The sequence below is a fragment of the Coffea eugenioides genome, chromosome 3 (assembly GCF_003713205.1).
Source record: "Coffea eugenioides isolate CCC68of chromosome 3, Ceug_1.0, whole genome shotgun sequence".
Lineage (NCBI taxonomy): Eukaryota > Viridiplantae > Streptophyta > Magnoliopsida > Gentianales > Rubiaceae > Coffea > Coffea eugenioides.
Genome location: NC_040037.1, coordinates 1,227,145 through 1,254,928, shown reverse-complemented (window position 1 = coordinate 1,254,928; position 27,784 = coordinate 1,227,145). Strand labels below are relative to the sequence as shown.

Here is a 27,784-nt window from a genome sequence, read left to right as displayed (position 1 = left end):
TAGCAAAGCCCTCTTCGCCAATCTTAACAAGGTCTGGCTTGGATGCCATTGAATCTCAAAGGCTACACTGAAGAGAATAGTATTACTTAGCAAAAAGTAGTTGTGTGTTTGATTTCTGATGCAGAGGTAGGGAGGCAGAGGCCTTTATATAGAGGCTTTTTTTTAGATAATAAGGCTCCCCAAGTGGGGGCGGGGAAAAGTCGAACCATATGATCATGGCTGCTTCATGGAAACCGAAAACGAGATAACTTCCCATTAAGATTGTGCTTCTAAATAGATTAATTGACTGAACTTTGGATTGGTCTATCCTAGTCAGATGAAAAGAACCAAAGAAAAGCAAAAGGGAATTATCTCTTCCTTGACCGAATTTTCGTTATATCAATAAAAGATCAGTTGTTGTGTTTGTTTCAGTCAGAAGAATAATTCTGCTTACTAGTAATTGTGGCTGCCAAGCAAACAACCAGGCTTAACTAGGAGCTCTATTCATCTGATTATTTCTTTTCTTTTCTTTCTTTTAATAATTTTGAATAATTAAAAAGTTAAAATCTAGAATCCACTTACGAGTCGTTTCAAATTATTCTGGTTTCGTCTATAATCATTTTGCAAAATTAGTTTATAATCTGTACATAGATGAAAGATTAACACAAATGGACTAAAAATTGAAGTCGTCCAGTCTTCAACTGAAGGCCCCCTTTCCCTTGCCGATCAAACGGAATAATATAGCCCTCCTGAATTAAATCACCAGATGCCTTCCCCTTTCCCATTGGCTTTATTGTGCCTTTGTCTCCTGGAATCGCCACATATTGGGAAGTTGGAATTTTCTCAGATTTTTCTTCCCACTCACTATGAGGTTGTGCTGCCAAAATCGAAACAAGGTGATGGCTAGAAAATGTAACAAGTTCATGTATACATTAAAGTAACCGCTTGCTAATGATACCCCAATGTGTGGGTAATGTAACGAAGTTGTAAAACTGATGGTAAAAGTTTTGTTTGTAGAAAGTAACTCATGAAAATTAAGTTGTTTTTTGGGACAAAAAATTTTAGTTTTATTTATTTTATTTTAGATGCAAGATTATGGATTTTATATATGTCGAGCTGTGGTCTTTTCAATATAGCTCGTTATAATTAGTTATCATAATTAATCATAGTTAGTTAATGCAAAAAAAAAAAAAAAAAGATGTAGAAACAATTTTAAAATTTTGAAAAAACGAGAGACACTGCAGCAAAAGTGATAAAAATGTGGGGGCATAAACGTTAGAAGTGATAAAAATGTTTGTAACTTAGCATGGGAAGTTGTCTCGTTTCCATGAAGCAACCATGTTCATATGGTTCGACTTTTTCCCCCACTTTGGGACCCTTGCTATCTAAAAAAAACAAGTCTCTATATAAAGGCCTCTGCCTCTCTACCTCTGCATCAGAAATCAAACATACAACTACTTTTTTGCTAAGTAATACTATTCTCTTCAGTGTAGCCTTTGAGATTCAATGGCATCCAAGCCAGACCTTGTTAAGATTGGCGAGGAGGGCTTTGCTATAATTGATGAATATTTCCGCCGGAGACGCAGGCCGAGTCGTCAAGTCCTTCCACCACCGCAAAGGGCTCCTGCAGCTGCCAATGCAGCCACCACTTTCCATGCAAATCATCCTCATCAAATTTGCTACCAGCGTTACCAACCTCAAGAATCATACCTTGTTCATCAACCCCAGGAATCCACTACTGTTCGAGTTAACAAGGCCTTTGTAACAGAAGCAGCTCAACCTCAAGAATCATACCTTGTTTATCGGCCCCAGGAATCCTATAGTACTGTTCGAGTAAACAAGACCTTTGCAACAGAAGCAACTGTTGTGAGCGGCTATCAATACGAGGCATATGCGCAGTCTATCGAGTACATGCCGGTGATGGATTATCAGAGGCCACCTTTTCATATGCGTTATAATTAATCTGTTATCCTAAGAATGACCCTCTTGAATCTTGATCATGCTACTTCTTGTATGAACTTATGTTAAAAGTGCTCGTTTTAAGGTAGTACTTTGTACCCCCTGGTTAATATTGGTAATATGCCAGGCTTGCAAGATGTAATATTAAAGGTACTCGTGTATGTATAACTACCCATACATAGTACCAAAAACTACTTGTAACAAGTACTGCATCTGTAATATATGCAGGCTGTTGATATAATTTTGAATCTCTTTCATCCCCGCCCTTCCGCCACCTTCCCAGCCCGACCACCTCAAAAAAAAAAAAAAAAAAAAAGGTCCAACGAGGATAAATTTCGTGATTACATTCAGATACTGAGACTCTATTTATTCATCTACTTAATTTATGGGAATTAGATTTAGACGCATTATAAGTTCATCCTAGCTGGGTAGCCCGTTCTTTTTTCAGAATGTTTGCTGATATGTTACACATTTATCGACAACTTCATGCGTATGCGAGCTTAATTAATTTTGCTTGGCTCAATAACTTCCTGCTAAATAGCGTCATCAAATTCGTGATGTAGTTCAACAAATTCTATTTCTTTGGGATGTGATTTAGACGTGTTATGGATCCTGAATGAGAGCGAGGAAGCAAAAGCGCTTTGGGTCAACATTGTTTGTACTATACTCAAACTGAATGGTATATTTTCAGATAATCACCATTAGAGTTAAAAAAATGATTAATTAGCTTAATGTGCTCGGGGTTCCCTCGGGGTTTAGGTTTGTAAAAATTGACGTAAGCTCTTTGGGTTTCGAAAGAATGTGCTCAAGACTTACTTGCCCATAATTAGCCTCAAAACATTTTTGGTCTTGCCAAAATGTTGTCCAAGAAAAGAAAATTTTCAGTCTGTGTTTTTTTTTTTTGCGTTGTTAAAACCCTAAAATTGTGTAGTTTGTCCCTTCTAAGATTTTTTACGTGCTTTGAACAAATCTGAGCTGAACTATGGCCGAAAGTAGTCTCTCATCCCTCTGGATTGTAGACAAGCTAATAATAGTCCAACTCAGGCTGTTTTAAGTTTGAATTGATTTTTAAGAAGTCTAACAAATAGTAATTGTTATCAAGTATGTTGAGCTAGGTTAGTTTTTTTTGGTCTTAAATTAGCTATCCAACAAATCGAGTTTCCATTTAGGTTGAGCTTTTTCACCGTAAAGTCACCCGTTAAATCTCATTCAAATGCCCTTTGTATGTAGTCATTGCGTTTTCTTCTACTCTGATGGACATGAAACTTATCTAAGCTTTAAGGCTATGGACAGTTAATTAAGTTGCACCTTAATTTTCTATTGTCTCGATCTTCCCAATTTTCTTGTTCAAAGGTAATCCAGAGACGACGAATAAAGCAAATCCATTTTATTCTCTTATCTCTTTGCTTTTTTCCCTTTGAATATACCATACTAAACATACCATTGGATATCGATGAATCAACAGATTGTAATTTTCTCTGCATACTTAGCCAGGACGGTAAGGCTTGGATTCGCATCAATCTGTTTCTAAATATTAAATTGAAGATTTGTCCCAAGAGAAAACTCTTTAAGTGCGTGGCAATACTGAGCTGATCATGATTCATGATGATGGGTACCTTCATGAATGGCGATCAGATAAGTTTGCATCTCGTAGATTTAATTCCTGCGACAAGGTGGCATCTCCGGCTAAAGACGTTGGATATTCCCTTTGTGCATGAAAGTTACACTTCTTCATCTTCAATTATAACCCTAATTACCAGAGTGAATTCACACTGTTATTGAACCAGAAAAACCCAATCTGGTTTCTGTTTCGAATGGCCCCTGATTCCAGTACTGAGACATGTGGATCAAGCTGTCTGGAGTTGATGGCTTGATGCCACTGTAATTTATTTGCCTTCCATATGCACAAGATCATTCCCCCAGATAATTTTAATCTGAAAATAGCAAGTACACATATAGTTTATACTTGCGAGATTATTGGGGCATGCGGTGCGATCTTCTCATCCATTAATTAAGAAAGAATGACTTTCTTAGCCGCAATCGTATCTAGAAAAGAAAAAGTTGTGTGAAAAATCCCATATTTTAGTCTAAGAACAATGATTAGTGTTGTTTAATTACTGCACTATTGGCGAACCTTAAAGCTCAGTATAATACCATACTTTATATTCTGGCTTTGGTTAATGGATGCCTCTTTGATTTGATAAACTTTTGACGTCCTCGTACGCACAATAAGCAGCACTTAAAGCAAGGCACCAGAATCTGATTCGCGCTGTATTACTGAAGTAACAAAACACTGATACGGGTGATAATTTATTTAGATATATAATTGCAATAATTAATCTAAAAGGTTGGTCGACTCAGATTTCATGAAGCGGAAAAAATCATTAGTTTAGTACTTATAATTCACACATTAATTTATCCCACAAGCCAGATTTTCTTCATTATCTAACATTGCCGTACGTACTTCTACCAATCATCTAGGCAAATAATATATTGAACGATCTGGGTTGTTGAAATATTTCAAATTCCATTGACTTGTTGTAATTCGATACTGGATCATTTAAGGGTTATAGATGTTTTGAACCAGATGCTAAGTCGACAAACTAGTTCTAGTATTTTGCGTCATCACTTGTAGATTGAAACCAACGTGATTTCATATGATTGCCAAAAACCCCAGAAGAATGGACTAACTCACATACAATTCAGGGAATGGAACACGTACAGTTAGCCTTAGGTGTAATTGATCTGATTGTCGTGCTTCTTATCATGATTTGGTATACATTCACATAATTTTGTTGTATTTTATGATTTAGTGTACACTTATATAACTTTTATTATATGTCAAGAAATATAATAAAGTTACGTGAATATACACCAAATCACGAATAAAAAAAAAATACAACGATCATACGAATTGGCGCCTAAATAAATCTAGCCGTACCTGCCCGGTGATTCCCCCATTTTATGATGTACAACACATGAAAAAAAAAAGTTTCAAGTCATTTACCAAATTCATTGGCCTTCCTGAACCGTGAATATATACGTACAAACTGTAATAAAACATTTACATTGGATTTAATTTCAATGACTCTCAACACGTAGAATCTACACAACTTAAGCGTAGTACTAAGGAATATCTTCTAAATTCTTGGGTGATCAGTGATCAAACATTATCTCATCCATACTAGGTGGTGGTGGTGGTGGTGGTGGTGGATATGCATGTGGAAATTCCAGCAACTCTTTTACTTGGTCGGTCGACTTGGATATGAGATATAGGAAGCTCAAAATTCAGATCACCGAAAATTTATTTAAGATGAAGACAATGCTAAAGGAATAAAGATGTCAGTAGTAATTTCTTCTATGGATTCGTCCTGCTCAACAAGCTTCAAAGAATTGCAGATATAATGCTGAATCCATTTGGCAACTTTTACCGTTAACTCTAGAACACGCAAAATTACCATTTAGACGTCATTCAGTGTTACGTAATTCAATGACCTCATCCACCCTGTAATTATTGATTGACTAACAGAAAAAGCTCGAATTAGTGTTTATATACATTAAAAAAATAGTTAAAGAGATCTTAATTTACTGGCTAAGATTGAAATCATAGCCGCTTTTCAAACCTAACCCTTCTCCTATTAAAAAAAAAAAAAACTTAGAGAAAAAACTGCAAATTAAAGAGCAACGACAAAACAAAAGTAGAATGAAAAAATTTTTGTGGTATGTTTATTGTTTGGTAGATAACAACATTGAAAGCTACAACCGCAATTGTTAACTAGCTATTTCAATGAACAATCAAACTCGAATTGATCATTTTATTAATGTCAATCTATAGGCGAATCGGTATAATTTTTCTCTTTGGAGCTTTCTCCACTAATAAATTATTCACTGCCTCCGCGAAAACCTAAAGAGCCACCAAAGAAAGAATTTTTTTTTTACTCAATGTAAAGCCTAAAGAGCCACGAAAGAAAGAATATTTTAGTACATATTGCATAAAAACCTAAAAAGAAAGAATCTTTGACTCAATATCGCTCAAAAGCCATGAATGGTTAACCACACCCATGACCCAACTTGATTTTTGAACATTGAATATTGCCAATAATGAAGCTAAAACTAGCTAGGAAGTAAAGTACTCCCTCCCTTTTTTTATAACTGACGTTTAAGAGATTTACTCTAGTGTACTTTTATCTGTCGTTTTATTATTCCCATACAGTATTAATTATTTTTTCACAATTTTACCCTTTTATCTCTCTTTTCCAATACAGGGTTCTTAATTACTATTCCTAGTAATTATTGCTTCTTTCTTTGTAACAACCCTAGTAATTGGGTGAATTGAACAATTAATGAGGGTACAATTAATGAGGGTACAAAAGGAAAGTAGTGTACAGATTTAAGCAATGAAAAACTTTTCTTAATTGATGTGCAAAACCTTAAACGTCAGTTATAAAAAAAGGGAGGGAGTATATAGGCTACCATTGGCATGCAGGATGCGAGTGATAGATACTTTTTGGTCCTCTATATATAAGAGGTATGAATCCATTAGTTTTTGTACCAAGCAAAAGCAATCGAACTCTTTGCTCATCCGATCAGTATTTATAATTACTAGTATTCGATTAGCATCCAAATAGTAGTCTTTGGTTGAAATGGGACGTAAGAATAGAGCAAGTCTAGTGGAGATTGGCATGGAAGGCTTTGCGACGTTGGAACGTGAAGAGTACCGTGGTCCAACCACTAGGCCGCCGCCGCCACCTCGTCCGGAGCGTCAACAGCCTCAAGCAAATCGAATTCAGCAACCATTTTGGTCAAATCGAAGGTCCAACTTGCCATTGGTGGGTAATAACATTATTGATATTCCTACGAAAGAAAATGAAGCCATTGACTGTAACCAAGCTGCAAGAAAATATGGAGGGGTGTTGATTAAGGATGCTGGTAAGCGAAAATCACTCTTTGGTGTTCTCCGTGGCTGATTAATCCTGAGGTTTTCTTCTGCACCACTTGGGAAAATCAGACGAGTTAGTTATGGTACTCCGCTAGCTAGCTGCCGGCGTGAAGCATCAGAAGATGTCACTAGTTCTATACGTGTTACATATGCTTGTCTTCTAGTAGTATATATATTAGGTCTTGCATGAAATCGTTTTTTTTTTTGCTTCCTTCCCTTGTAATAGTACGTACGTAGCAGCGTGGTGTCTGGCTGTGGTCTCTCAAATCCACTGCTAGTTTTAATGGACTTCTAGTTTTAGTACTCTAAGAGAGCTCTCTATTTTTTCTAGGACTAACTCTAATTTGCATTACTAAGCTTATATCTTGTTTTCACTTTGCGCTCTAAATTTTAATTTTTAACATTTTACACGCCTAACTTCTCGCTTAAATCCAATCGTTAAAAGACATTAGCAAAATTACCTGTGCAAAGTGAAAGTTAATCTGCCCCCTCCAATAGCAATACAGTTGTTCATCATCCAGAATCTTAGATCCATTAGGAAAGTAATATCTAGATTTCAGAAAGTAATAAATTATACTTATATATATTTCTATGTATCAATCTTGATGAACCAAAGATATGCAAGTGTGTATCTCACAAAGATTTTCTTTTCATCTATGTTTTTTTCTTTATATCTTTTTGGGCGGCGGTGGGGTGTGGTGGTGGATACAGACATCTAAATTCCAGGACTTTGGAACTGGCCCACATAGATAAAAGTTTGGAATGTGAGGAAAGTTCATAAATCGGATCCAGCAAAATAAAGGAAATCCGATGTTTAAAACAGATAAAAACCTGACCTTCCTTGAAGTTTTTAAAAAAAAACACTAACCTCTCTTTAACTTAAAGTTTTGGTACCTAATCAGTCCAATTCAAAAAAGTACTATTAAAAAGTATTTTGAAGAGTGATCAGATGATAATTTTCTTCCATATACACCCTTTTCCATGATAATTGTCCTCAAGTTGTATTGGTAAAATTTGAAAAGTCAAGGGATATACGTAAAATTTGAAAAGATGTAGCAACTATAACCTGAAGCAACAATGGTCTCTGCACATAGCTAGTACAAATTGTAATGGCCATAATTTTTTGTCATTTGCAACTACACATAAAAGACACAACTAACTCTATAATGCTATTAAATTAGTAGTAGAAGCATCTGAATTTGGGTAAAAAATTAATCTTTTTATTTTAGTTGACGAGGTGAAAGGAAAAGTATTGGTGCAAAAAACATACAAGTCTTAGTCAACAAATCAACAACAAAAGGCATGAATAGTTTTGTCTGAACACAAGATTCAACAAAATAAGTCAATCAGAAAATTCTTCTATTTCTCTTGCTCATAAAATCTATTTGTGCAGATTATATAAGGTTGCATGTTCTGACCATTGTTAAGTGATATTAATCACAAAAATAGCGCCATCTTAGGATAGCAATTGATGTCATTTTTTTATTGTAATTATGGTTGCTAATTTGAGATGAAATAATCATTTTTTTGGTTTTATTAGTTAATCTTATTATTCAGTGCCCTAACCTTTTTTGTCAAATATCTATTTGTAATAATGCATAATGTGTTAGGGCAAAGTAGTATATTCACTATATCTTATATAAGTAATGGGTCCACATTTCCGACAAAGGAGGTTAGTATAATTTTTAAAATCTCAGAAGAGATTATTAGTGAAAGTGTCAGAAACCACCTCAGGGGAGATTTCCTTGCAATTATCCCCTTTTTATACGACATGGTTTATCCCTACATTATTCTGTTGTGCGAATAAATTTCGTTGATAATACACTAATTCGAAGTATGAGTACACTATGTCCGTAAGTATATGCCAGATAATAAAAAAAAAAAAAAAATACGACAACTCTATCACTTGTATCATGTTAATCATACTGGTCCCAATCCCATGATTATATATTTCCACCCAAGCTCCTTGTCAGAACAAAAATGTATATATATTGATGAGTGACGTATCCAAAACGCTTCCCATTTTTATGTCTACAAGATCAAAGAAGAGCAAGCTTTAATAGCCATAGTAATCATGAAAATTAATCATACATGCTCTTTGCATTTGGTTTGTTAATCCGAGCTTAATTAGCTGGGTAGGGCAACCGCAGAGAGGGAATTTCATAATCTCTCTGCATCATGTGACAATAGTCAACATATGACTTACCATGATCATTACTTGGTGACAGTCCACCACCATGTATGTGGCTTGAGACATGTATAATAAGGTTCTCAGGAAGTTAAAACTGGTGAGCGTTAATCTCAGTTATGGGTGGACTCGATGAAAATGAGAGGCGAGAGGTCAATTACCAAAGTTTGCGGGCGTGAGAGAGAAAGAGAGAGGTGCATGGCCCGGCGGCTAATAAATTAGTGCTATGTTTGAAGGAACTTGAAAGGGTGACTAAATAACAGCCCTCAATTTCGGAGGCAAGCCGAAACAAGAACAAAACGTAAACTTAAGGTCGTCCGCAGCGTCCGAACAGCCAATATACAGGCATTGCCGATAACCATGGAGTGTGAACAATGATTGCTTTTGAATTATAAAAAGAACCAAACACAAAGATATCGGAGAGAGAGATAGAGCTCTTGCCCTTTCAACATCTAAAATCCCTGGGGTGGGAGCAAACAAGCAATTTATAAAAACAATTGGAGGAGGAGACCAGTTTTTGAGGGTTGCTGCGGCAGGTAAAATGGCCATGGATAGAAGAAGCAGCAGCAGCACAATTGCTACGGTCCTTGTTTTATGTTCGGCTCTGGCTTCTTGCAATGCAGCTGGCGGCCTTCCACGGCCCGCCCCTCCTGCCGTCTTTAATGTGGTCAGCTTTGGTGCAAAGCCCGGCAATACAGATAGTGCCCAGGTGAATTATCGTATTCATTCATGCAGATAGTATTTATTTGGGTTGTAAGCTATGCATTTGCTATTGATTATGCAACTGGCTAGTGCACATCACCAATGATTTTCTGAATATTGGATTATGATTTGTCCTTTTACAGATTGCTAGAATAGAAAAAAAAAACAAAATAAATAGATGAATAATTTTCCTGCCCAACCATTACTTGATTGATGATGGTAATAATTAATGCATAATGTAACCATCTCTCGTTTTGAATTTATCCACATAAACTAGAGAATTAATGGTAGTTCCATAATTGCGTTCCAGCAGGCTTTCATGAGGGCATGGAATGCTGCCTGTAAATTCGTTGGACCAAGGGCAAGTTTGTTTGTACCTCCAGGGATTTTCACGCTCGGAGAGGTCACATTTGAGGGGCCGTGCAGCAGCCAAAGTCCCATCGTTTTCCAGGTTGCCGGAACCGTACAAGCCGTGTCTGATGTTTCTGCATACTCCGGTCAAGGCTGGATTTCTTTCGACACGATAAACGGCTTGGTAATTACTGGCGGAGGTACCATTGACGGCCGGGGCCAGAATGTATGGCAATACAATGACTGCAAAAATAATGGTGATTGTGTGCATTTACCAGCCGTAAGCACCTAAATAAACTCAGTCTTACGGGGTTGCAATTCTTCGTCCAAAAATTGTCACATAATCCAGCTCTTTTATATGCTATCCATAGAAAATCTCTCTCTCTCTCTCTCTCTCTCTCTCTCTTTTCAAAAAAAAAAAAAAGTCTTGATAAAATATTTTAGATCGTTAAACCCTACTACTAGTAATTTACTATTGGTGACAAAGAACTGACCGCAAATTATATCTGAAGAAAGTGCTGATAGATTTCAAGAAAATTTATCTTCATGGCCCCATATTATATCTTCGACCAATCATAGGAATTGGAAACTGAGACATTTGCATTTAACTTTTGTTGTCTCTTTCCCTTACTTTCCTCTGACTTTCCCTGCAAGAATCTCACATTTTATGTTTTTTTGATGAATTTGTGCAGTCTTTCCACTTTAATGGTGTGAAGAATGCAAAAATCAAGGGTATCAGCTTGGTAAACGCCATGGGATTTCACATGCACGTTACTAACAGCTACCTATTTAGAGCACATAGCCTCACCATTACTGCACCTCCAGATAGTCCCAACACCGATGGCATGCACGTAAGCAAATCTAACACTGTGAAGATAGCCAGAAGTGTAATCAGAACAGGCGACGATTGTGTCTCTATTGGACCGGGAGCCACTAATGTCACCATTAACAAAGTCACCTGCGGCCCTGGACATGGCATCAGGTACTTTTTGGCTTACACGAAAGTTGTTTGCTTAATGATGATTGGATCGTCGTGCGAATCAAAATCTAGCTCATTTTAGTGATTGCATTCTTGGTTAACAACCTTATTAACTTTTTTCTTTTTTTCTTTTTCGGGTTAACATTATTATTGTTCATGAAACAGCATAGGTAGCCTGGGCAAATATCCCAATGAATTGGATGTGAGAGGGCTGATTGTGAAAAATTGCACACTGCAAGGCACTACAAATGGCGTCAGAATTAAAACATACGCAGGATCAGGTCCAAGTGTTGCTGCAGGGATGCGTTTCAGCGATATTGTCATGGAAAATGTGTTGAACCCCATCATCATAGACCAAAACTATGGCGGATCCTCCACCCAGGTCGGTTAATCTCTCTCTCTCTCTCCAGCTGTGTAAACAAATTAAGCTACGGACCTCAATCAATGAAAGCCAATATGAAGTGATTAATCTCCCTTGTGAAGAAGAAATTAAAGAAATCCCAATTCTGATTTTGATTGTTTAATTTTATGCAGCCATCTCAAGTAAGAATCACCGATGTTGTCTATGAAAACATAAGGGGAACCACAAGCACAGAAACTGCTATCAGTCTAACGTGCAGCCCATCGGTTCCTTGCCAAAATGTGTATTTTACCAACATCAATCTCAGGAACACGAGGACCGCTAGACTTTCCTCCATTTGTGCTAATGCGCGAGTTATCTCTAGCGGTGTACAAACCCCTGCTCCTTGTGTATTATAGTTATATATATTTCCAGTAAAAAAAGAACAAACAGATGTGTAGGGAAAGAAGTATTTCTGCTTTCTAGAAGCTAAATCTTGATTTATTTATTTTTTTTTTCTGGGGATGGGAAGGGCTGATTAGGATATGGAGAACGGGGAGAATGTTGCAAGTGCTAATACACGAACAAAACTGAAGATCTTGCAAGGACGGAAATAGAGAAAGCATTCTTGTTAGGACAGGGAAATAGGCATCATTTACACAAAAATTATTTGTTTGTATCACAAACACATTTTTTACTACACATTTTTATTTCCCCAATCATCTTTTTATCTCACATATATCATATTCTCCAAATATAAAGTCGAATCCAAATACACTAATTTTAGATGCAATAGCTGCCCGGAAACAGCATGCTGCCCCTCATTAAATTTGCACATTCGCTCAAAAGACCCTTTTCGATCTGTTGTCTCTTATTGTTGACAAATTATATAGAGAGGCCAAAAAAGAAGGAACAAATTATGTCTCTCATTTCCATGCAAATTATGTGGACAAAGAATAGGCAAATTAAAACCAACATGGTTTAATGGATTGGTCCAAATAAACTTGGATTAATTTTGAGATTGAGCTGAGTTTGCTATCTAGTGCACATTTACTACATTTCTGTTCCCTCACCCTTTCATTGAAGCAATTTTCCCATTAATTCTTTCTATTATTATTATTCAGAAACTAACGCTATAGTTCTAAGTTCTAACATTAGTGTCAATTGGCCACTCATTATATAAATAATTTATTGCAAACCTATAAACTTTTTTATTTCCCATTCGTTGTCTTTCCACAGTACACAATCTCTTTCCATTCTTTTTGGTTTTCTATTCTGGGTCTGTTTGGTTGGAAGTAAAATGTTTTCCTTGGGAAAATATTTTCCGTGGAAGTAATTTTCCATGAAAATCATTTCCCTTTCATTATTTTCAGGTGTTTGGTTAGCTTATTGAAAATATTTTCTTACTTCATTTTTCTGGTGTTTGTTTAACTTTTGAAATATTTTCACTTTTATCTCTATCTTTACTTTCTACACATTATAACTACATACTTCTTCTCATGCAAAATAAGAAAATTTATCTCATTGTTTAACTTTAAAAAATCTTGGAGAAATGTATATATGAATAAAAAATATCTCCTTAAGCAATAAACAAATTGCTGGCCATTTAGTGTCAAATATCAATCACATGCAATGCTTATTGTGACATATATCTTGCACTCTCACTGCTGAAAGTTTCTCTAGAAAAGAATGTCCCTATTATACATAATTAATTACTAGCATAGGATGAGCAGGATGAGGTTTTTTTTTTATTTTGAATATACTAGGGGGAGGGTTGGGTTGGGTTGGGTGGTACGGGGGAGGGAGTGTAAGGAAGAGGTCTTGGGTTCGAGTCCTCCTGTTTACACTAAAAAAAAAAAGAACATACTACAAGATGTTTTGAGTAAGTTTGGAACATACTACAGACGGGATGCATGCATTTCAGAAAACAACTTCAGTAAGTTTGGAAGGGAAGTTGTTTTCCATAAGATGAGTGAAAATATTTTACATAGGAAAATGTTTTCAGTAACTTTTGTGCAACCAAACACGGGAAATTAGGAAAATATTTTCCTGGAAAACATTTTCACCCGAAACAAACGGACCCTCTGTCTAAGGGCAGTTTTCACATAAACCTTATTTTGTAAGAAAAATGTGTATGTGATGTGATCAATAATTTACTTTTAAAGAAGGTACGGTACCTAGTGTTGGATCCCTCGCCTTGTCTAATTTGGAAGAACAATTCAAAACATGAGAAGCAATTATACATGAACCAAGCTAAATGATGACATGCCTTCAGAATGTGAAAAAATAAATTCAGAAGACTAGTTTTAGCACAAATAAGCCAGGATAGATTAACCAAGCTACTAACTGCTACATGAATCAAGTTCAATTTAACACAAACTCATTTCAGATTAATCCGTTAACTTAATTAGATCAAATCTAAATAAAATTTATGCCTGTTAACATTTAGATTCGATTTAAACTTGATATCAATGAACACAAATTCATGCATTGATGGAACACTCCGATCAAATAGAACTCAAACTTATCCCAATAAAAAAGATAAAAGTTTGTATTCTTTATCCAAACTCCCCAATATTTTTAAGTCAAATTTACTCAGTGAAACTGTGCTTATAAACAATTAGTTAGTGTTCAGTATATACAACTCATTTACCTCCCTCATCAAAACAAAATAAAAGAACTAATCATTGATTGTCAAGCTAAGTAAGAAATTAATTATTGCTTATACACGAAAGCGTTCTACTTGTTTAAATTCAATTCTTGAAGTAGTATCAAGAATGAGTAAATGCTTGAAGTAGTATCAAGAATGAGTAAATTCAATTCTCGGTTGATCACGGCAAGCCTCCTTAGGAGCCGTTGTTCAGTCCTACCAGGGTTCGAGTCTCATGGTTATCGTGTTCGGGGGGATGGGCCTCTCCTTCCAGGCCGGTGGGAGATTAGTCGGGTCCGATTTATTTGATGGTCCGAATACCCCTCCGTCAGGAAAAAAAAAAAAAAAAGAGTAAAGAAAATAGCAGAAAAAGAACAAATCCAAAATAAAATAGCAGAAAAAGAACAAATCCAAACATGAAGGGCCAAAGTGCAATTTCTTCCGTGAGAAGATGAATAAAATAGCCCAACCATCTCGTCAATACTCGGTAGCCAGCAGCAGCAGCAGCCATGGCGCTATTCGCCTCCCGGCGCACATTAGCCACCCTTTTCAGCCGCACCGTATCATCTCCTTCTCGTGCCCGCCTCACTGTCCCTCTCCTCAATCTCCATAACGAAACCCCAGAGGCAGCTCCGATCCCGTATAACATCCTAACCCGGAACAGAACATCCGGGTCGGGCTACTCTCCCCTAAATGACCCGTCACCCAACTGGAGCAACCGACCGCCGAAGGAGACGATACTCCTCGACGGTTGCGACTATGAACACTGGCTTATCGTCATGGAGTTCCCAAATGACCCCAAACCCTCGGATGAAGAAATGGTTAACACTTATGTTAAAACCCTAGCCTCTGTTGTTGGAAGGTACAATTACTTTTTCTCGGTGGGCAACCACATGTTGCTTAGATTCTTGACATGATTATCCTTTTTATCCAATTATTTATGTTTTACTAGATTTGAACCGAGGCCTAGTAATTAATTTTTTGGAAAGAAAAATGAAAAAAAAAATTAGTTTAGCTTATGACGAAATTACAAGATTTTTTAGGGTATAATGCCCTTGAACTTAATTGATGTACTTGTTGTTAGTTTATGTGTTTTTAACTAATTGCTTGATGATAAATCGTTGACAAGAGAAAGGCAGAACCAAAAAAAAAAAAAGAAAAAGAAAAAAGGGGATCTTTTAATTCAGCTTGTAATTTTTTTAAATATACATTATGTGTGCTTTACTCAAGGGATTATCCTTGATATGCAAAACCCAAACTAGGAAATATTTATGATTGCATGGCATTGATTTTGTTGGAAAATCTTTGTATAAAGTATGATTCTTTAACCTGTTTACTTAAGTTTCCTCTGCATGTTTTTTTGTACTGGAAAGTGTGGCAAAAAAGAGGAATTCATGTACTCAATGGAGTTTCTTATCATACGTTTCTGGCATTTAGTTTTACCTGTTTCCTGTATGAATGTTGCTATACTTTTCCACTCTCTCATCGACGTCTACTAGTGCATGTACAATTTTCAGATTGAATGCATGTTTTTCGGTATAGGATGGTTAGATGGCATTTTGATGAATTGGCATTTCAGCGTACTGTAATGTTATCTGCCTGAAAATATAGTAAATGGAACTAATCATCAGTGTCAATAAGTTGTTTGTTAGAACTTCATGTACGTAACTGTGTGCTGCTTGGCACTAAGTTTTGGCCATTGGTTTTGGAGATGTTTCCCCTAGTTGCTTAATAGCCATAGTTTATCTAAAGGTTCAACATACAGTTGTTAATCTGAGATTGTGTCGGGTCTTGTTTGTTTATTATGCAGTGAAGAGGAGGCAAAGAAGAAAATTTACTCTGTTTGCACAACAACATACACTGGATTTGGTGCTTTGATTTCTGAGGAGCTCTCATACAAAGTTAAAGGTAATCAATGCCCCATGGTAATTGGAGAGATTTTGATATCAATAAAGTGTCATAGTTATTTTATGACTTGCTATGTCTTTTTGTGTTTATTTTTTCGGGTTTGGGTGAAGTTTACTTTGTTCTTGATCTTTCCCCTTTTGGAGGATCAGAGTTTGCTTTGTTCTAATAGTCTGAATTAGGAGAAGGAAAACATCATCTTCTGTAGCAATAAAATTCAAAACAATCATATGGCAACTTCTGTACAGAAGAAAATTGAAGAAGCAAGGGATGTCACATTGTGTTATGTATTCTATTTTTCCAACCTATTCCCACAGTATCAGGATCTTGATGGGGTTTAAAAGGTCTAGTATATGCTTATCATTTGTTTACAGTCGTAATTGTAGAGTCATTGCTTGAGATATTCAATTGAATGTACACTTATGGGAATTGTGTTCAATGTTCTACATTCTTTGGAAACTGTTGGCCGGAACAGTTATTTTTTGTTTCTATCTCCTGACTATCTGAACATGTTATTTGCTAATGTTCCTGGCTTAATCAAACTTTTGATTTATTTTTGCTAAAGTAATTAATTTGAGATTGGACAAAAAATAGCTTGTTCTAGATTACTTTTGAGGTTTTTTTGGACTAATTCCACGTTGCGTATCTTGAAATAGGTTTACCAGATGTTCTGTGGGTTTTGCCTGATTCATATCTTGATGTTCCCAACAAGGACTATGGAGGTTAGCAGAGTGGAAATTTAAATGTTTTATGTCCTTACATTTCCTCTATTACTTTTTCATGGTAATCAAACATTTCTTGGTGCTGTTTTTGGATTTGCTATAGGGGATCTTTTTGTTGATGGAAAGGTTATTCCTAGGCCACAATATAGATTCAATGAGAGGCAACAAACCAGGAACAGGCCTCGTCCACGGTATGATAGACGACGTGAGACTATGCAGGTTGAAAGGAGAGAGCCTATTCGAAGAGAGGCCTGGTCTCCAAGTCAGCAAGCAGCGCCGCAGCAGCCAACACCAATGAATGGCCAGAATGTACCTCAGAGTGGTGAGGGTGGTTATCAACCAAACCAGGGAGGGTTTCAGGGGACAAATGCCTGAAAATCATAGTTGTTGAAAGATGAGATTCCTCTGAATTTAGTTAAGCTTGAGGGATGGATAGTAATTTGGCCCGTCATGTATTGTCAAGTTAGCTGGTTAGGAAAGACTGCATGTTACCTGGCATGTCAGAACTCGTGTGAATATCCATTGGGATCTTTTGTAATTGGTATTTTACTTGATTTAGTAGAATGGCCCTTGAAGTAACTGAAACTTCAGCAGGCATTTTCTTTAACTGCAACTATAAGTTCCTTTTGAACCTTGAATTCTTGTCCGATTAATAAGAGATAGAACTGGAAATGGTTACGGTTGCTGTGTTTCTCGAGAAGTTAGATGGTGATGAACAACAAACATCTAAGTTATGTAGTCAAAACGGAAAAAATGCCTCTTCTTGCCTTGTACTGACTACAAATGTGTATTTGGGGATTGAAAAGCCTTGCTGCTCATCCTGCACCTTAAGGATTTGAAGAAGAGTGTCTCGAAGTGAAGCCGGTACGAATTGCAAGATATTCTTACCTTGCTTACTTTCCCCTTTGATGTTTTCGTTGCAAAAGTTGACAGGGAAAAATTATCTTTCAGCACATATGCTAGCTGATAGAAATACGATTGTCTTCTCTTTGTGACTATTCAGTAATATCTTGGCTACATTGTTCAATTTCAATGCTTTAAAAACTTCAAAATAAGTGTATATTTTCGTTTGTACCAAAAAAAGAAGTGGATAATTTTTGTGACTATTCAGTAATATCTTGGCTACATTGTTCAATGCCAATGCTTTAAAAACTTCAAAATAAGTGTATATTTTCGTTTGTACCAAAAAAAAGAAGTGTACAATTATGGTAATAGAGGATAACATCAACGTAAAAGCAACAAAAGAAGTGTATTTCATTTAGTTGGAGGTGAGATTAATTGCCAATTTCATGTGAGAAATGATAGTGAACCCTCATTTCGCTGCGGTTAGTCCATATATCAATCTTCCTGAGAGCTTAAACAGACTGCCCTAGAATTCTATCTGAATTTGAAAAGCGTACCTACATCTTTCTTGTAAATGATGGGTATTTCAGCTGCTCCTATTTTGCTTCAAAAAAAAAAAGAGAAAAAAAAAAGCAATTAGTCAATCACCTAACGAAACAATAAAGAAGCCTAATATAGAAAAACATTGCAGGGTAACACATAGTGATTACCCTGCAATTTTATTTGTTTGGATAGTGATTATTTATCAAAATTTATTTGTTTCTATCATCAACATATTTTTCAACCATCATTTTATTTTACATGCATCACATGAAAAAGTGCTGCAATACTTTAAAAAAATTATCTCAAATGATCTACTATTCAAACACACTCTTGAGATTCATCTGACATAAATGGAACTTGAACATGGTCAAACTACAAATAAATTGATGGATTTAATCCTTAAACACATCACTTTATGACTTTCGTGTATAATGGGAATCATTATTTAAATTGTTAAAGATCTCAAAAATAATTCCATGCAGATATTTACTAAACATTAACGGAAATTGTCATTTATGTTCAAGTTGCGTAGATGTACTCCTATAACATACAGGAGAAACTCATTGGGGGGATTTGCAAATTTTAAAAAATTTGTCTCAGTCGCTAAATTGGTAAACTGGATCAAACATGACAAATAATTAGCCAGCTCCTGCTCCAACTCGCGGTCCCGTCGCACTTCTTATTCCCTCCGACTTGGTTTCTCTCCAGCGGTGGCTCTGAGCTCCTTTCAGCCTTACGCGGTCCAAGCTTTTCTTTAACCTCTCTGCAAATTTCAGTTTCAATTCCAATTTTAACTCCATCAGGTATATACTGAGCCCATCCGAGATCCCTTCTTTCTTTCTTTCTTTCTTTCTTCCTTTCTTTTAGTAGTTCGTTGTTTGATCTATATTTTCGGATCATCTACGTTTAGTTTTCGTTTTTTTATCTGGCTTTGATTTGATTAGCCCAAACTTCCTAAACATAATTCACATCTAGAGGAGGAAAATGAATTCAAACTACGGAAAATCCAATAGCAAATCGGGATCCTTAAATAGTTTCGACTTCGATTTGGGTCTTGGAAAGTCGGGTTCTCGATCTCTTAGCGATCAAAAGAACCAGTCTTCTTCATATGGTTCATATTCATCAGCTCAGGCAAAGCCCAGTACGACGCCGTCCTGGACTCACCAGCCTATTAACAAACCCTCATGGACCCACCAACCTGCTGCTCCGGCTCAATCAACTCGGACGGGATCTCTATCGGGTCCCACTTCGATGGTGGGGGATATTTCTGGGAAGAGTTGGGGTTCATCTGCCCCAGCTAGCAGTTTGAATTCTGGGATTGGAGTTGTTAACAAAGATCCCAACTTGTTTGGTGATTTGCTTGGCTCGGCATTGGGTCAGAACAAGGGCAATAGTAATGTGCCTTTGAAAAATGCAGCTCCGGCGTCGAATAAGAGCTCATTTTCAATGGGGGGTATGGCGGATTCATTGCCCAAAACGGGTAATTCAACAAAAAGTAGCGGAAATTGGGGGTCTAGTGAAACTTTCGGGACTTATACGAGTGGATTTAGCAGTAACAACAGCGGTAGAGGGAATGTTAACTTGAATGGGAATGCTAGTAAAGGAACAAATCTTGGTGGTCCTTCTATGAAGAGTATGGCTGGAGGTGGAGGATTGGGTGGGATGGGTTCAAATAAGGACCCGTTTGGTTCCTTAGTTGATTTTTCGTCTAAACCGAGTGGTAATATGAAGTCAGAGAGTAAAGGAAGTGCTAGTAGTAAAGTTGGAGATGATGCATTTCAAAGTTTTCAGAGTGCTTCAAAAACAAGTGGAGTTGCACATCCTTCAGGTAGTTTTACCTCAGGAAACAACAACTCGACAGGATCAGGTGCAGGAGGTTCTTATTCGAATGTTGACGATTTTGGGTTCTTTAGTACTCCGTCCCAGAGTCAGCCAAGTAGTTTTCCTTCGGGGAACCATAATACTGCTGGGCCAGGTGCAGGAGGTTCTTTTTCGAATATTGATGATTTTGGGTTCCCTAGTAGTCAGCCTCATAGTCGACCATCTGGTCAGTCCACTGGTGTTGATAGTTTTGATGCATTGTTTACGACAACTCCAGGCAGCGGTGCTGAATTTAAAAGCCAGGATTCTTCTGGGCGCGATGACTGGGGATTCGAATCGGACTTCAATGGCCATGACACAGGTGGGACAACCGAACTTGAAGGACTTCCACCCCCACCTGCTGGTGTTAGTGCTTCAACTGCGAAAAATAAGGGATTAGACAATTACAAGCAGGGCCAGTTTGCTGACGCCATAAAATGGTTGTCTTGGACCGTCGTTCTTTTGGAGAAAGCTGGAGATGATACTGGCATCATGGACGTCTTGACATGCAGAGCTGCATGTTACAAAGAAGTTGGTGAATATAAGAAAGCTGTAGCTGATTGCACAAAGGTATATTATTTTTCTTCAAAATCATTTTTTCATGATTTTCGGTGCTTTTCCAGGTTGAATTGCTGTGCCAAAATAACTAGCCCTGTAATTGCACCTTCCCAAAATATAGCTAGTCTGAGCACTGAACTTCGTCAAGTAACTGGTGAATTTTGCGTTTTATCTGGCAGATAACTTCAAGAATTTTTATTTTATGTGAGTATAGGGGTAGCAGCTCTTGTTTCTGTGACATACTTAAATGTTGGCATGGCACTTCAACTGCTAAAGAAACTACTTGTGCAAGTTAGAGTTGAACCATCCCTCTTTCATAGACTAGCTCCCCGATATATTGGAGGACTAGTTAATTGGATCAAGAATTGTATATTTAGTCCCAAGTTGCTACAGTATGAAAACTGTTTTATAAAGAGACTTGTCAGGTATTTTTCTAGGAAGTTTTAGTCGGTCTTTCCATGACTAAATTTAAAGTTTCATACTTGATCAGCATGGATCAAACTACAGTCAAGACCTTTTAGTGAACAGTTTAGAGGTTGGTCAAGGGCTTGAACGGGGCATTGAGAGCCTTTGGAAAACGATACTGCTATTATAACACCCTTGTGTCTCACATTATTGAAATGGAAACTATTTAAGGCCCCTTTCCTTTGTATTTATTAATTATTATTGTTGCTATTGAGATCGCCTTGCCTAACTAGCCGCGTGGATCCATTCTGTTTACATCTATGCATGATACCTTTTGTTGGGGATTTTCGGGGTTTTTTTTCTTTGGTTTTTTTGGGGGCGGGGGGAGGGGATGTACGAGCAAGCTACTTAGGTATAGGCTTCAGACCAGGTCAAAGTTTTGTTGAACCTTTCTTTCTACACTTTGTGCTTCCTGTATAAGTTGATGTCCCTTCACGAGATCTGTATTTGCAGTTTATGGAAATAGTATGCAGTTGGCATAGCCACTTAGAGAAAACCTGTAATTTAAGATACTATTCCTTCTTCCCCTGGTTTATGCTGACAAAAATGTAGGTGGTGTTTTCTGGGAGCATCTGCAGGAAGGTAATGAAAATCCACGGGACACTGATGCATCTTTCTGTTTGTTCTTTTTCGTTTTTTTTTTTTTGAATATTAATTGGGGCTGGTGAATAAATATGCTGGTTCTTGTTTGATCTTTTAATATCGTGCTGAGGAGTTTTTGCGGTTCACTCCAAGTAAGAGACTTTTTGGCCATTGGATTGTGCAGGCGCTAGAACAAGATGACAAAAATGTGAACATCTTGGTGCAACGTGCTCTTTTGTACGAGAGTATGGAGAAGTACAAGCTTGGAGCTGAAGACCTCAGAAGTGTTATGAGAATTGATCCTGGTAATAGGGTTGCAAGAAGTACCATTCATCGGTTAACCAAAATGGCTGACTAGACGAGCTTGCAGATGTTGTCTCTGTGGCCTTTGGTGTACAACTGCGCTTTACATTTGATAATTTCCCACTTAATGCGATTTGTTGGAGAGATTATATATGTTAGTCTGCTAAAAGATTGCTTTTGTTTGGTTGATTGGGTCTACACCCATTATAGGTGATATTTTATAGTCATGTATAACACACATGTTTCATTAGATTGAGGCTGAGATGATGAATGAGGAACAAAATATTATATTGTTTCATGGAAAATTTATGCTATACATTCATTGATATCTTCATGTAGGTTTTATACGAAAGGGTGAGTACTAAATTCCACGGTGACCGAGTAAATTGATGGTATAAGATCCTCACAGTGTTGTGTTATTGTGACTTGTGAGCAAGGGATCAGGTCTTAAGTTTCCCCTCAAAAGTCCCAGGGCTTTGTGACAACGTATTCTTGTTTTCTGCTTATGCTAAGTTTGCCAGACCGCAGATGCAATCAGAGATCAACGAAATTATTGGAGTGATAGTTGTTGGGTATTATCATATCATATGTTGTGTTTGGGAAGATTATTGCATTGAAAGCTTGTAGGGTTGTGAATGACATAACCTTGGCCTCCTCTTAAGGAACGGTTTCCCACGGATGATGTGGAACTTTTGGGCTGTTTCTTCAGAAGAAGGCATAGAAAATGTTGGGAGGCAATAACAAAAGAAGCGTTTCTTTCTGTTCGAGACAAGTCTCAGCAGTCTAACCCCCGCTCCCTAAAAGCCATTTAGTCTGATGCGCTGTGCCTCGTGAAGTTTGCCCTTTTGCGGCACTGCTACATGCAGTTGATGTCATATTATTATATTTCCCGAAGTAAACTAGCCCTTGCCCTTGGTGGGATAAGAGAAATGCGCCTTGTTGATCTGTTTTCTGAGTTCTACTAATGCATTTTTTTTTTTTTTTGACAAGAAAGAAACGGAATTATTGATGGACAAATCATAATTATTGATGGACAAATCATAATATACTTCATTATTTGTCTCCTAAATCCATTTAAACTTTAATTAATGCTTATTAGATGATAACCCGTTTGGATTGTAAGTTTTTTGAGGAAAAAAAATATACCGTGATGCATGTGAAGTAATTAAGAAATGTGTCAAGAAAATATTTGTGGAAAACGAGATGGGTCAGCCCAAAAGCAAGTTTTTTGGGGCCTTCGACTGCGTGTGGCTTTTAGGTTGGTGCCAGTATGTCGACATTATTGATTTGGATATCCATATTATTCGACATTATTCGACTCGAGAGTTTGTTTGGATATTCATATTATTCCAAATAATATTTCGCTTGTATCATAAACACATTTTTCAATTCACTTTTTTATATTTTCAATCATCTTTTTATCTCACGTACATCACATCACAAAAAGTGCTACAGTAATTATTCCAAATAATATTTCAAATAACACTCTATCCAAACACATATCTCTACTCTTTTTTTCCTTTTTTGGGATATAATCTTCGATTGTCATCTTTCTTTTAATGCCTTTTTTTGGGGGGCAGAATTTTCTGATGTGATTATTATTTATATTATAGTGGCAATGCTTTCTTTCATATGGTCTAAAATCCAAAGAAAATAAACTAGTATTAGTACTATGTACCAGGAATCAACTCATTTAATATCACAATTTTATTATTTCAGAAAAAAATCTCCTAATTTTATTGTTAAAAAAGACCTCTCATAATTTGACGTATCCAAATCGGGAAGGAGGGTTGGGACCAACATCCCACACCCTCTTGCAAGGATGGGTTCTATGCGATAGGCAAAGCAATTGCAATTAATAATCCAGATGTGTTTTTTGTCTGAAAAAAAAAATAACCCAGATGTGCTCAATATAAATTTGAAAGATGAAATTAATTGTAACAAAATAATTCTAAAGTTGTTTTTTTTTTTTTTTACATGCTATAATGCATTAATATTTACATTTATTTATTTTGTCAGTATATCTTTTAAAATAGCCCAATTGCAGAAACCGCACCCATTGCGAACCAGCCTTTGAAATTTGGAACTCAATTAGAGTTATAAACAAGATTTAAAATAAAGTAAGCGAAATGAAAATCAGAGTTTTGAGCACCGAAATACGGTAGCTCAAATTTACCCAAATTTCCTTGCCAACTTGCAAAAATCTCAATACTGATTTGATGTGCATAATTTCATCACACATCTCATCTCATCTGGACCCACAAAAAAAAATAAAAGAAAATTTCCCCGTTACGTTACATCACATCATCAACATCAAATGGATGGGCCCTCTCTCCACCGTTTGATCCCATATATGTATATAAATAAAATATACAATCCGAATAAAAACAAAGTCTGGGTTCAGCTCTCCTCACTTGTCATTTTCCCTTTGATTATTGATTCGTAACCGTCCCCTCTTTCGTAAAATCACGTAACAAAACACAACACTAAGACCCTCAATACGTAACGCTTCTCCTTCTCTCTCTCTCTCTCTCTCTGCTCTATTTATTCCTCCTTTTTCATTTCATTTCCTCCTCCTCTTCAGTTTTCTCTGAAAACTTTTTTCCTACCATCTTCTTCTGCCAGACAACAAGAACAACCAACAAAAAAAAAGAAAGATGTGTGGAGGTGCAATCATTTCCGGGGGGTCTCCGATCAACCCCGGCCGGAAGTTAACCCCAAAAGAACTGTGGGCTGAGTTTGACACCATCTCTCCCTTCTGGGGCTTCGACCCTTCTGGCCAGGCTGCAGATACCAAGGCCACTGACAAGAACAAGCACCCAAAGAAAGGTCGGTCCACTCACCCCCCATTACCTGAACACAATCTACTGCCACTAGCTTACATATCTTTGAATTTTCTGCTGATACTATCATTCATCTTGGTTTATTACTACCACTTGCTACCTTTATGTACTTTTTTTCCATTTTTGGATAAATTACCAAAAAAATAATAATAATACTCCAATAATAAAGTATAATAGTTGTATGACGACCTAATTAATTGCGCGCTCAGAAAATGATTTATGTTGATGATTCATACGTACATGTAAATACATCTACTGCATACTTGGACGCTCCTATATTTTGATATGTATGTATGCATACTTCAGCAAGCTTACATATAATAGGCTTTTAGTTTCCAATTATTATTATCTACTTTCTTAGGGACTGCGTATTTACTATTTAGGATGGCTCTAAACATATTTACTAATAAGTATTTCTTTACCGTAACAACTCCATCAGGGTTTTCACAAATCCATACGTACAAAGTATTACTATATTATATCCACCTATATATTTTGATACGGTGTAGCTGCATGTATGTATTATGCATAGGTAATTCTGAGATTGACATATGTACGTGTACATAGTAGATCAATTTTTCATGCTACAACACAACCACCACCCCAATCCCCCTCCCCCCTCTAAAAATAAATAAATAAATAAAGAAAGGGTTGGGGATTAATGGTGTCTAGCAGGAATGAAGAATTAATGGTGTCTAACTTGAATGATTATTGATGTAGTATTAGCAAGAAGAAGTGATTTTTTTGGAAGTGTAGGAGCAGGTAATCAGAAGTCTGAGAAGATCAGTCAGAAGCCTAGGAAGAACAAGTACAGAGGGATCAGACAGAGGCCATGGGGAAAATGGGCAGCTGAGATTCGCGATCCACAAAAGGGCGTTAGAGTTTGGCTCGGCACATTCAACACAGCTGAAGAAGCAGCCAGGGCTTATGACAAGGCAGCCAAGCGCATCCGGGGCGACAAGGCTAAACTCAACTTTGTTGCTGATGATCAGCCGCCACCAACCACCCCATCACAGCCGACACCACCTCGGCAGCCACTGGCCAAGCGGCGTTGTGTCACCCCTGAGCCACCGCCGGCTTATTATCCTCAGCCTGATCAGGAGATCTTGGAGTCAATTGGACCAACCCCGCCAGTAGTGGACCCTGGCTTCCAACCCCAGCCTTACTATCCGTCCCAAGTGACTGATCAAGATTATCAGTATGGGGATCAATTTTCCAGCTTGGAATCTTTCCTGGGCTTAGAACCTGAGACGACCACCACAGCAACATCTCAGTTTGGTGGGATCACTGAATCGGACCAGGTTGATCTCTGGATGATGGACGATCTTGTTGCTACAGCCCAGCAGCCTAATAATCTGCTGTATTAAGTGAAATTTTACCATAGACTATCTAGATTAGAAACTGCGTGTTTTTCTCTCCTGTTTTGTCTTTTGCGTGTACTTTCAGACTTTTACTGCCTGATGTGGGATAATTTTTACTGCATTCTGTGGATGGTGTCAATATCATGGTACACTATAATAATAATAATAATAATAATGCTTTGGCATCAATTAATTAGCCAGCAAGGGTAGTATTACTACGTTACTATCACGGTATGATTAGAAGAAATGCTTCATTGCAAAAAATTTGTGTCGTATTCTGCATTTGGCTAATTAATAATGTCTGATTGGTAATGATGCTGTTCCATTCATCCAATCAAGACACCTTTTCGTAATTAAGCACTCTCAGCTCTTACATAATTTATTCTACAGCGTCGAGTATTCGTTTATTTCTGCTGTTGCCAGTGGGGGGCACAGAGGTCACTATTTGAGGAAAGAATTCCCTTTTAATATCAACCCGTTAACTACAATTAATACACCACTACTTGTGCTTGGTTGACGCCTACCAAATTAGGAGTTAAAACGGATTAGTAGTATACTACTGATTTCTTGAATCACCCATTGGGCCTCATTTCTTAACTAATGTTTGCTCCAATTGACCTGCGTAATTAGTAGTGGAGTTCACATTGTACTTAAGTCATACGTATTAGTGTAGTGATGACTGTATAAAGAAAGGACTTCTACCTAAATAATCCTTACTTATGGGGCACCTTTGTGATTGGAATCCCTTTTAAAATTGTAAGACTGGAACCCCTTTACACGCAAATTCAGTGAGTCATTTGTCAAGGGGAAACGCTGAAAAGAGCACCGAGCGGATCAATACAAATGTGATTTTTGTCTGCATTGTTTTTTCACGTCGGATAATGGCCAAAATGTCTCCTTTCTAAGCTGCAGCCTGCTCGTCTTCAAATCTTTCAACCAAATTTCGCAAATGCTACGGAGACAAGAGAACAAAAAACACCCAAGAAACGTCAAATCTTAGATTGTCTCGTGAACCCTTTCTTCTGGTAGAGAGAAGGATTCAGACCTCAATAATTAAGGGGTCAACTGTATAGTGCACACTAACTTTTACTGTGGCTGGATTCGGTAGTCCGTGCATTTAGAACATTGACTATTCTACATTCTATGACGGGAAAACGTTGCACATACAGGTGTTTTCTCTGTTTTTTTTTTCTTTTTTTGACAAACAATAATATTTGCTTACGACTATTCCTATAATAAGAAGAAAACATAGACCCAACTACGTTGTTATTGAAGACTCGGAAAATACTGAACCACCTCCAAGTCAAGACATACGGAGCCTACATTGAAATACAGAGTTGATTTGAATCATTTGAAAATTAGATTAGCCTTGTGACGTATATATTCTTTTTTTATTTTTTTAAGTGGGAGATTTTGGATTCAGAATCTCTTACTAAAAATCTCTCCTTTTTTTATTATTCAACTCAACTCTCCTTCTCTCTTATGTACATATTACCTTTATCAAGAAAATAGCTACTCATCACTAATCCCACTCTAACGAACCACTAACATCACACGATGAAATACCCCCGCCACCGAACTACAAATCAAAATCACATAAATAACTTCTTCTCCATCTCCTTTGTACGGAACTTTTTTTTTCTATCTCTTGCCATGAGATTTTGATGCTTTTCAATTGTTGAATACAATATCCTCTAGATGATTGTGGAGTT

The 27,784-nt window shown here is 37.0% G+C and overlaps 4 protein-coding genes across 5 annotated transcripts; all 4 read left to right on the top strand.

Moving 5' to 3' along the window:
- Window positions 1-9,606: 9,606 nt before the first annotated feature.
- LOC113764917 (exopolygalacturonase-like) lies at window positions 9,607-11,856 on the top strand. The gene is made up of 5 exons (XM_027308961.1): window positions 9,607-9,774; window positions 10,078-10,398; window positions 10,811-11,100; window positions 11,263-11,479; window positions 11,632-11,856. The coding sequence occupies exons 1-5, from the start codon at window positions 9,607-9,609 to the stop codon at window positions 11,854-11,856; spliced, it is 1,221 nt and encodes a 406-aa protein (XP_027164762.1).
- Window positions 11,857-14,578: 2,722 nt separating this feature from the next.
- Window positions 14,579-17,392, top strand: LOC113764815 (multiple organellar RNA editing factor 3, mitochondrial). The gene is made up of 4 exons (XM_027308821.1): window positions 14,579-14,949; window positions 15,898-15,995; window positions 16,649-16,714; window positions 16,818-17,392. The coding sequence occupies exons 1-4, from the start codon at window positions 14,597-14,599 to the stop codon at window positions 17,087-17,089; spliced, it is 789 nt and encodes a 262-aa protein (XP_027164622.1). The 5' UTR covers window positions 14,579-14,596; the 3' UTR covers window positions 17,090-17,392.
- Window positions 17,393-18,740: 1,348 nt separating this feature from the next.
- LOC113765654 (uncharacterized transmembrane protein DDB_G0289901) lies at window positions 18,741-22,190 on the top strand. The gene is made up of 2 exons (XM_027309888.1): window positions 18,741-20,530; window positions 21,750-22,190. Exons 1-2 carry the CDS (start codon window positions 19,085-19,087, stop codon window positions 21,921-21,923), a joined length of 1,620 nt encoding a protein of 539 aa, XP_027165689.1. The 5' UTR covers window positions 18,741-19,084; the 3' UTR covers window positions 21,924-22,190.
- A 2,220-nt stretch (window positions 22,191-24,410) lies between these two features.
- Window positions 24,411-26,276, top strand: LOC113764824 (ethylene-responsive transcription factor RAP2-3). 2 transcript variants are annotated; one of them, XM_027308835.1, is made up of 2 exons: window positions 24,411-24,697; window positions 25,474-26,276. In XM_027308835.1, the coding sequence occupies exons 1-2, from the start codon at window positions 24,526-24,528 to the stop codon at window positions 26,076-26,078; spliced, it is 777 nt and encodes a 258-aa protein (XP_027164636.1). In that variant the 5' UTR covers window positions 24,411-24,525; the 3' UTR covers window positions 26,079-26,276. The 2 variants fall into 2 exon arrangements, with proteins under 2 accessions (XP_027164636.1, XP_027164635.1); XM_027308834.1 differs by having other exon boundaries at window positions 24,413-24,697; window positions 25,468-26,276.
- The last annotated feature ends 1,508 nt before the right edge of the window (window positions 26,277-27,784 follow it).

What these genes read in the sequence shown, in the direction of transcription:
- LOC113764815 (XM_027308821.1), top strand. Translation starts at nt 14,597, where the DNA reads ATGGCGCTATTCGCCTCCCGGCGCACATTAGCCACCCTTTTCAGCCGC. An exon ending in CTAGCCTCTGTTGTTGGAAG is followed by an intron (nt 14,950 to 15,897) that starts GTACAATTACTT and finishes TTTATTATGCAG; the next exon opens with TGAAGAGGAGGCAAAGAAGA. An exon ending in GCTCTCATACAAAGTTAAAG is followed by an intron (nt 15,996 to 16,648) that starts GTAATCAATGCC and finishes ATCTTGAAATAG; the next exon opens with GTTTACCAGATGTTCTGTGG.
- LOC113764917 (XM_027308961.1), top strand. Translation starts at nt 9,607, where the DNA reads ATGGCCATGGATAGAAGAAGCAGCAGCAGCACAATTGCTACGGTCCTT. An exon ending in ATTGTGTGCATTTACCAGCC is followed by an intron (nt 10,399 to 10,810) that starts GTAAGCACCTAA and finishes GAATTTGTGCAG; the next exon opens with TCTTTCCACTTTAATGGTGT. An exon ending in ATGGCGGATCCTCCACCCAG is followed by an intron (nt 11,480 to 11,631) that starts GTCGGTTAATCT and finishes AATTTTATGCAG; the next exon opens with CCATCTCAAGTAAGAATCAC.
- LOC113765654 (XM_027309888.1), top strand. Translation starts at nt 19,085, where the DNA reads ATGAATTCAAACTACGGAAAATCCAATAGCAAATCGGGATCCTTAAAT. An exon ending in CTGTAGCTGATTGCACAAAG is followed by an intron (nt 20,531 to 21,749) that starts GTATATTATTTT and finishes TGGATTGTGCAG; the next exon opens with GCGCTAGAACAAGATGACAA.
- LOC113764824 (XM_027308834.1), top strand. Translation starts at nt 24,526, where the DNA reads ATGTGTGGAGGTGCAATCATTTCCGGGGGGTCTCCGATCAACCCCGGC. An exon ending in GAACAAGCACCCAAAGAAAG is followed by an intron (nt 24,698 to 25,467) that starts GTCGGTCCACTC and finishes TTGGAAGTGTAG; the next exon opens with GAGCAGGTAATCAGAAGTCT.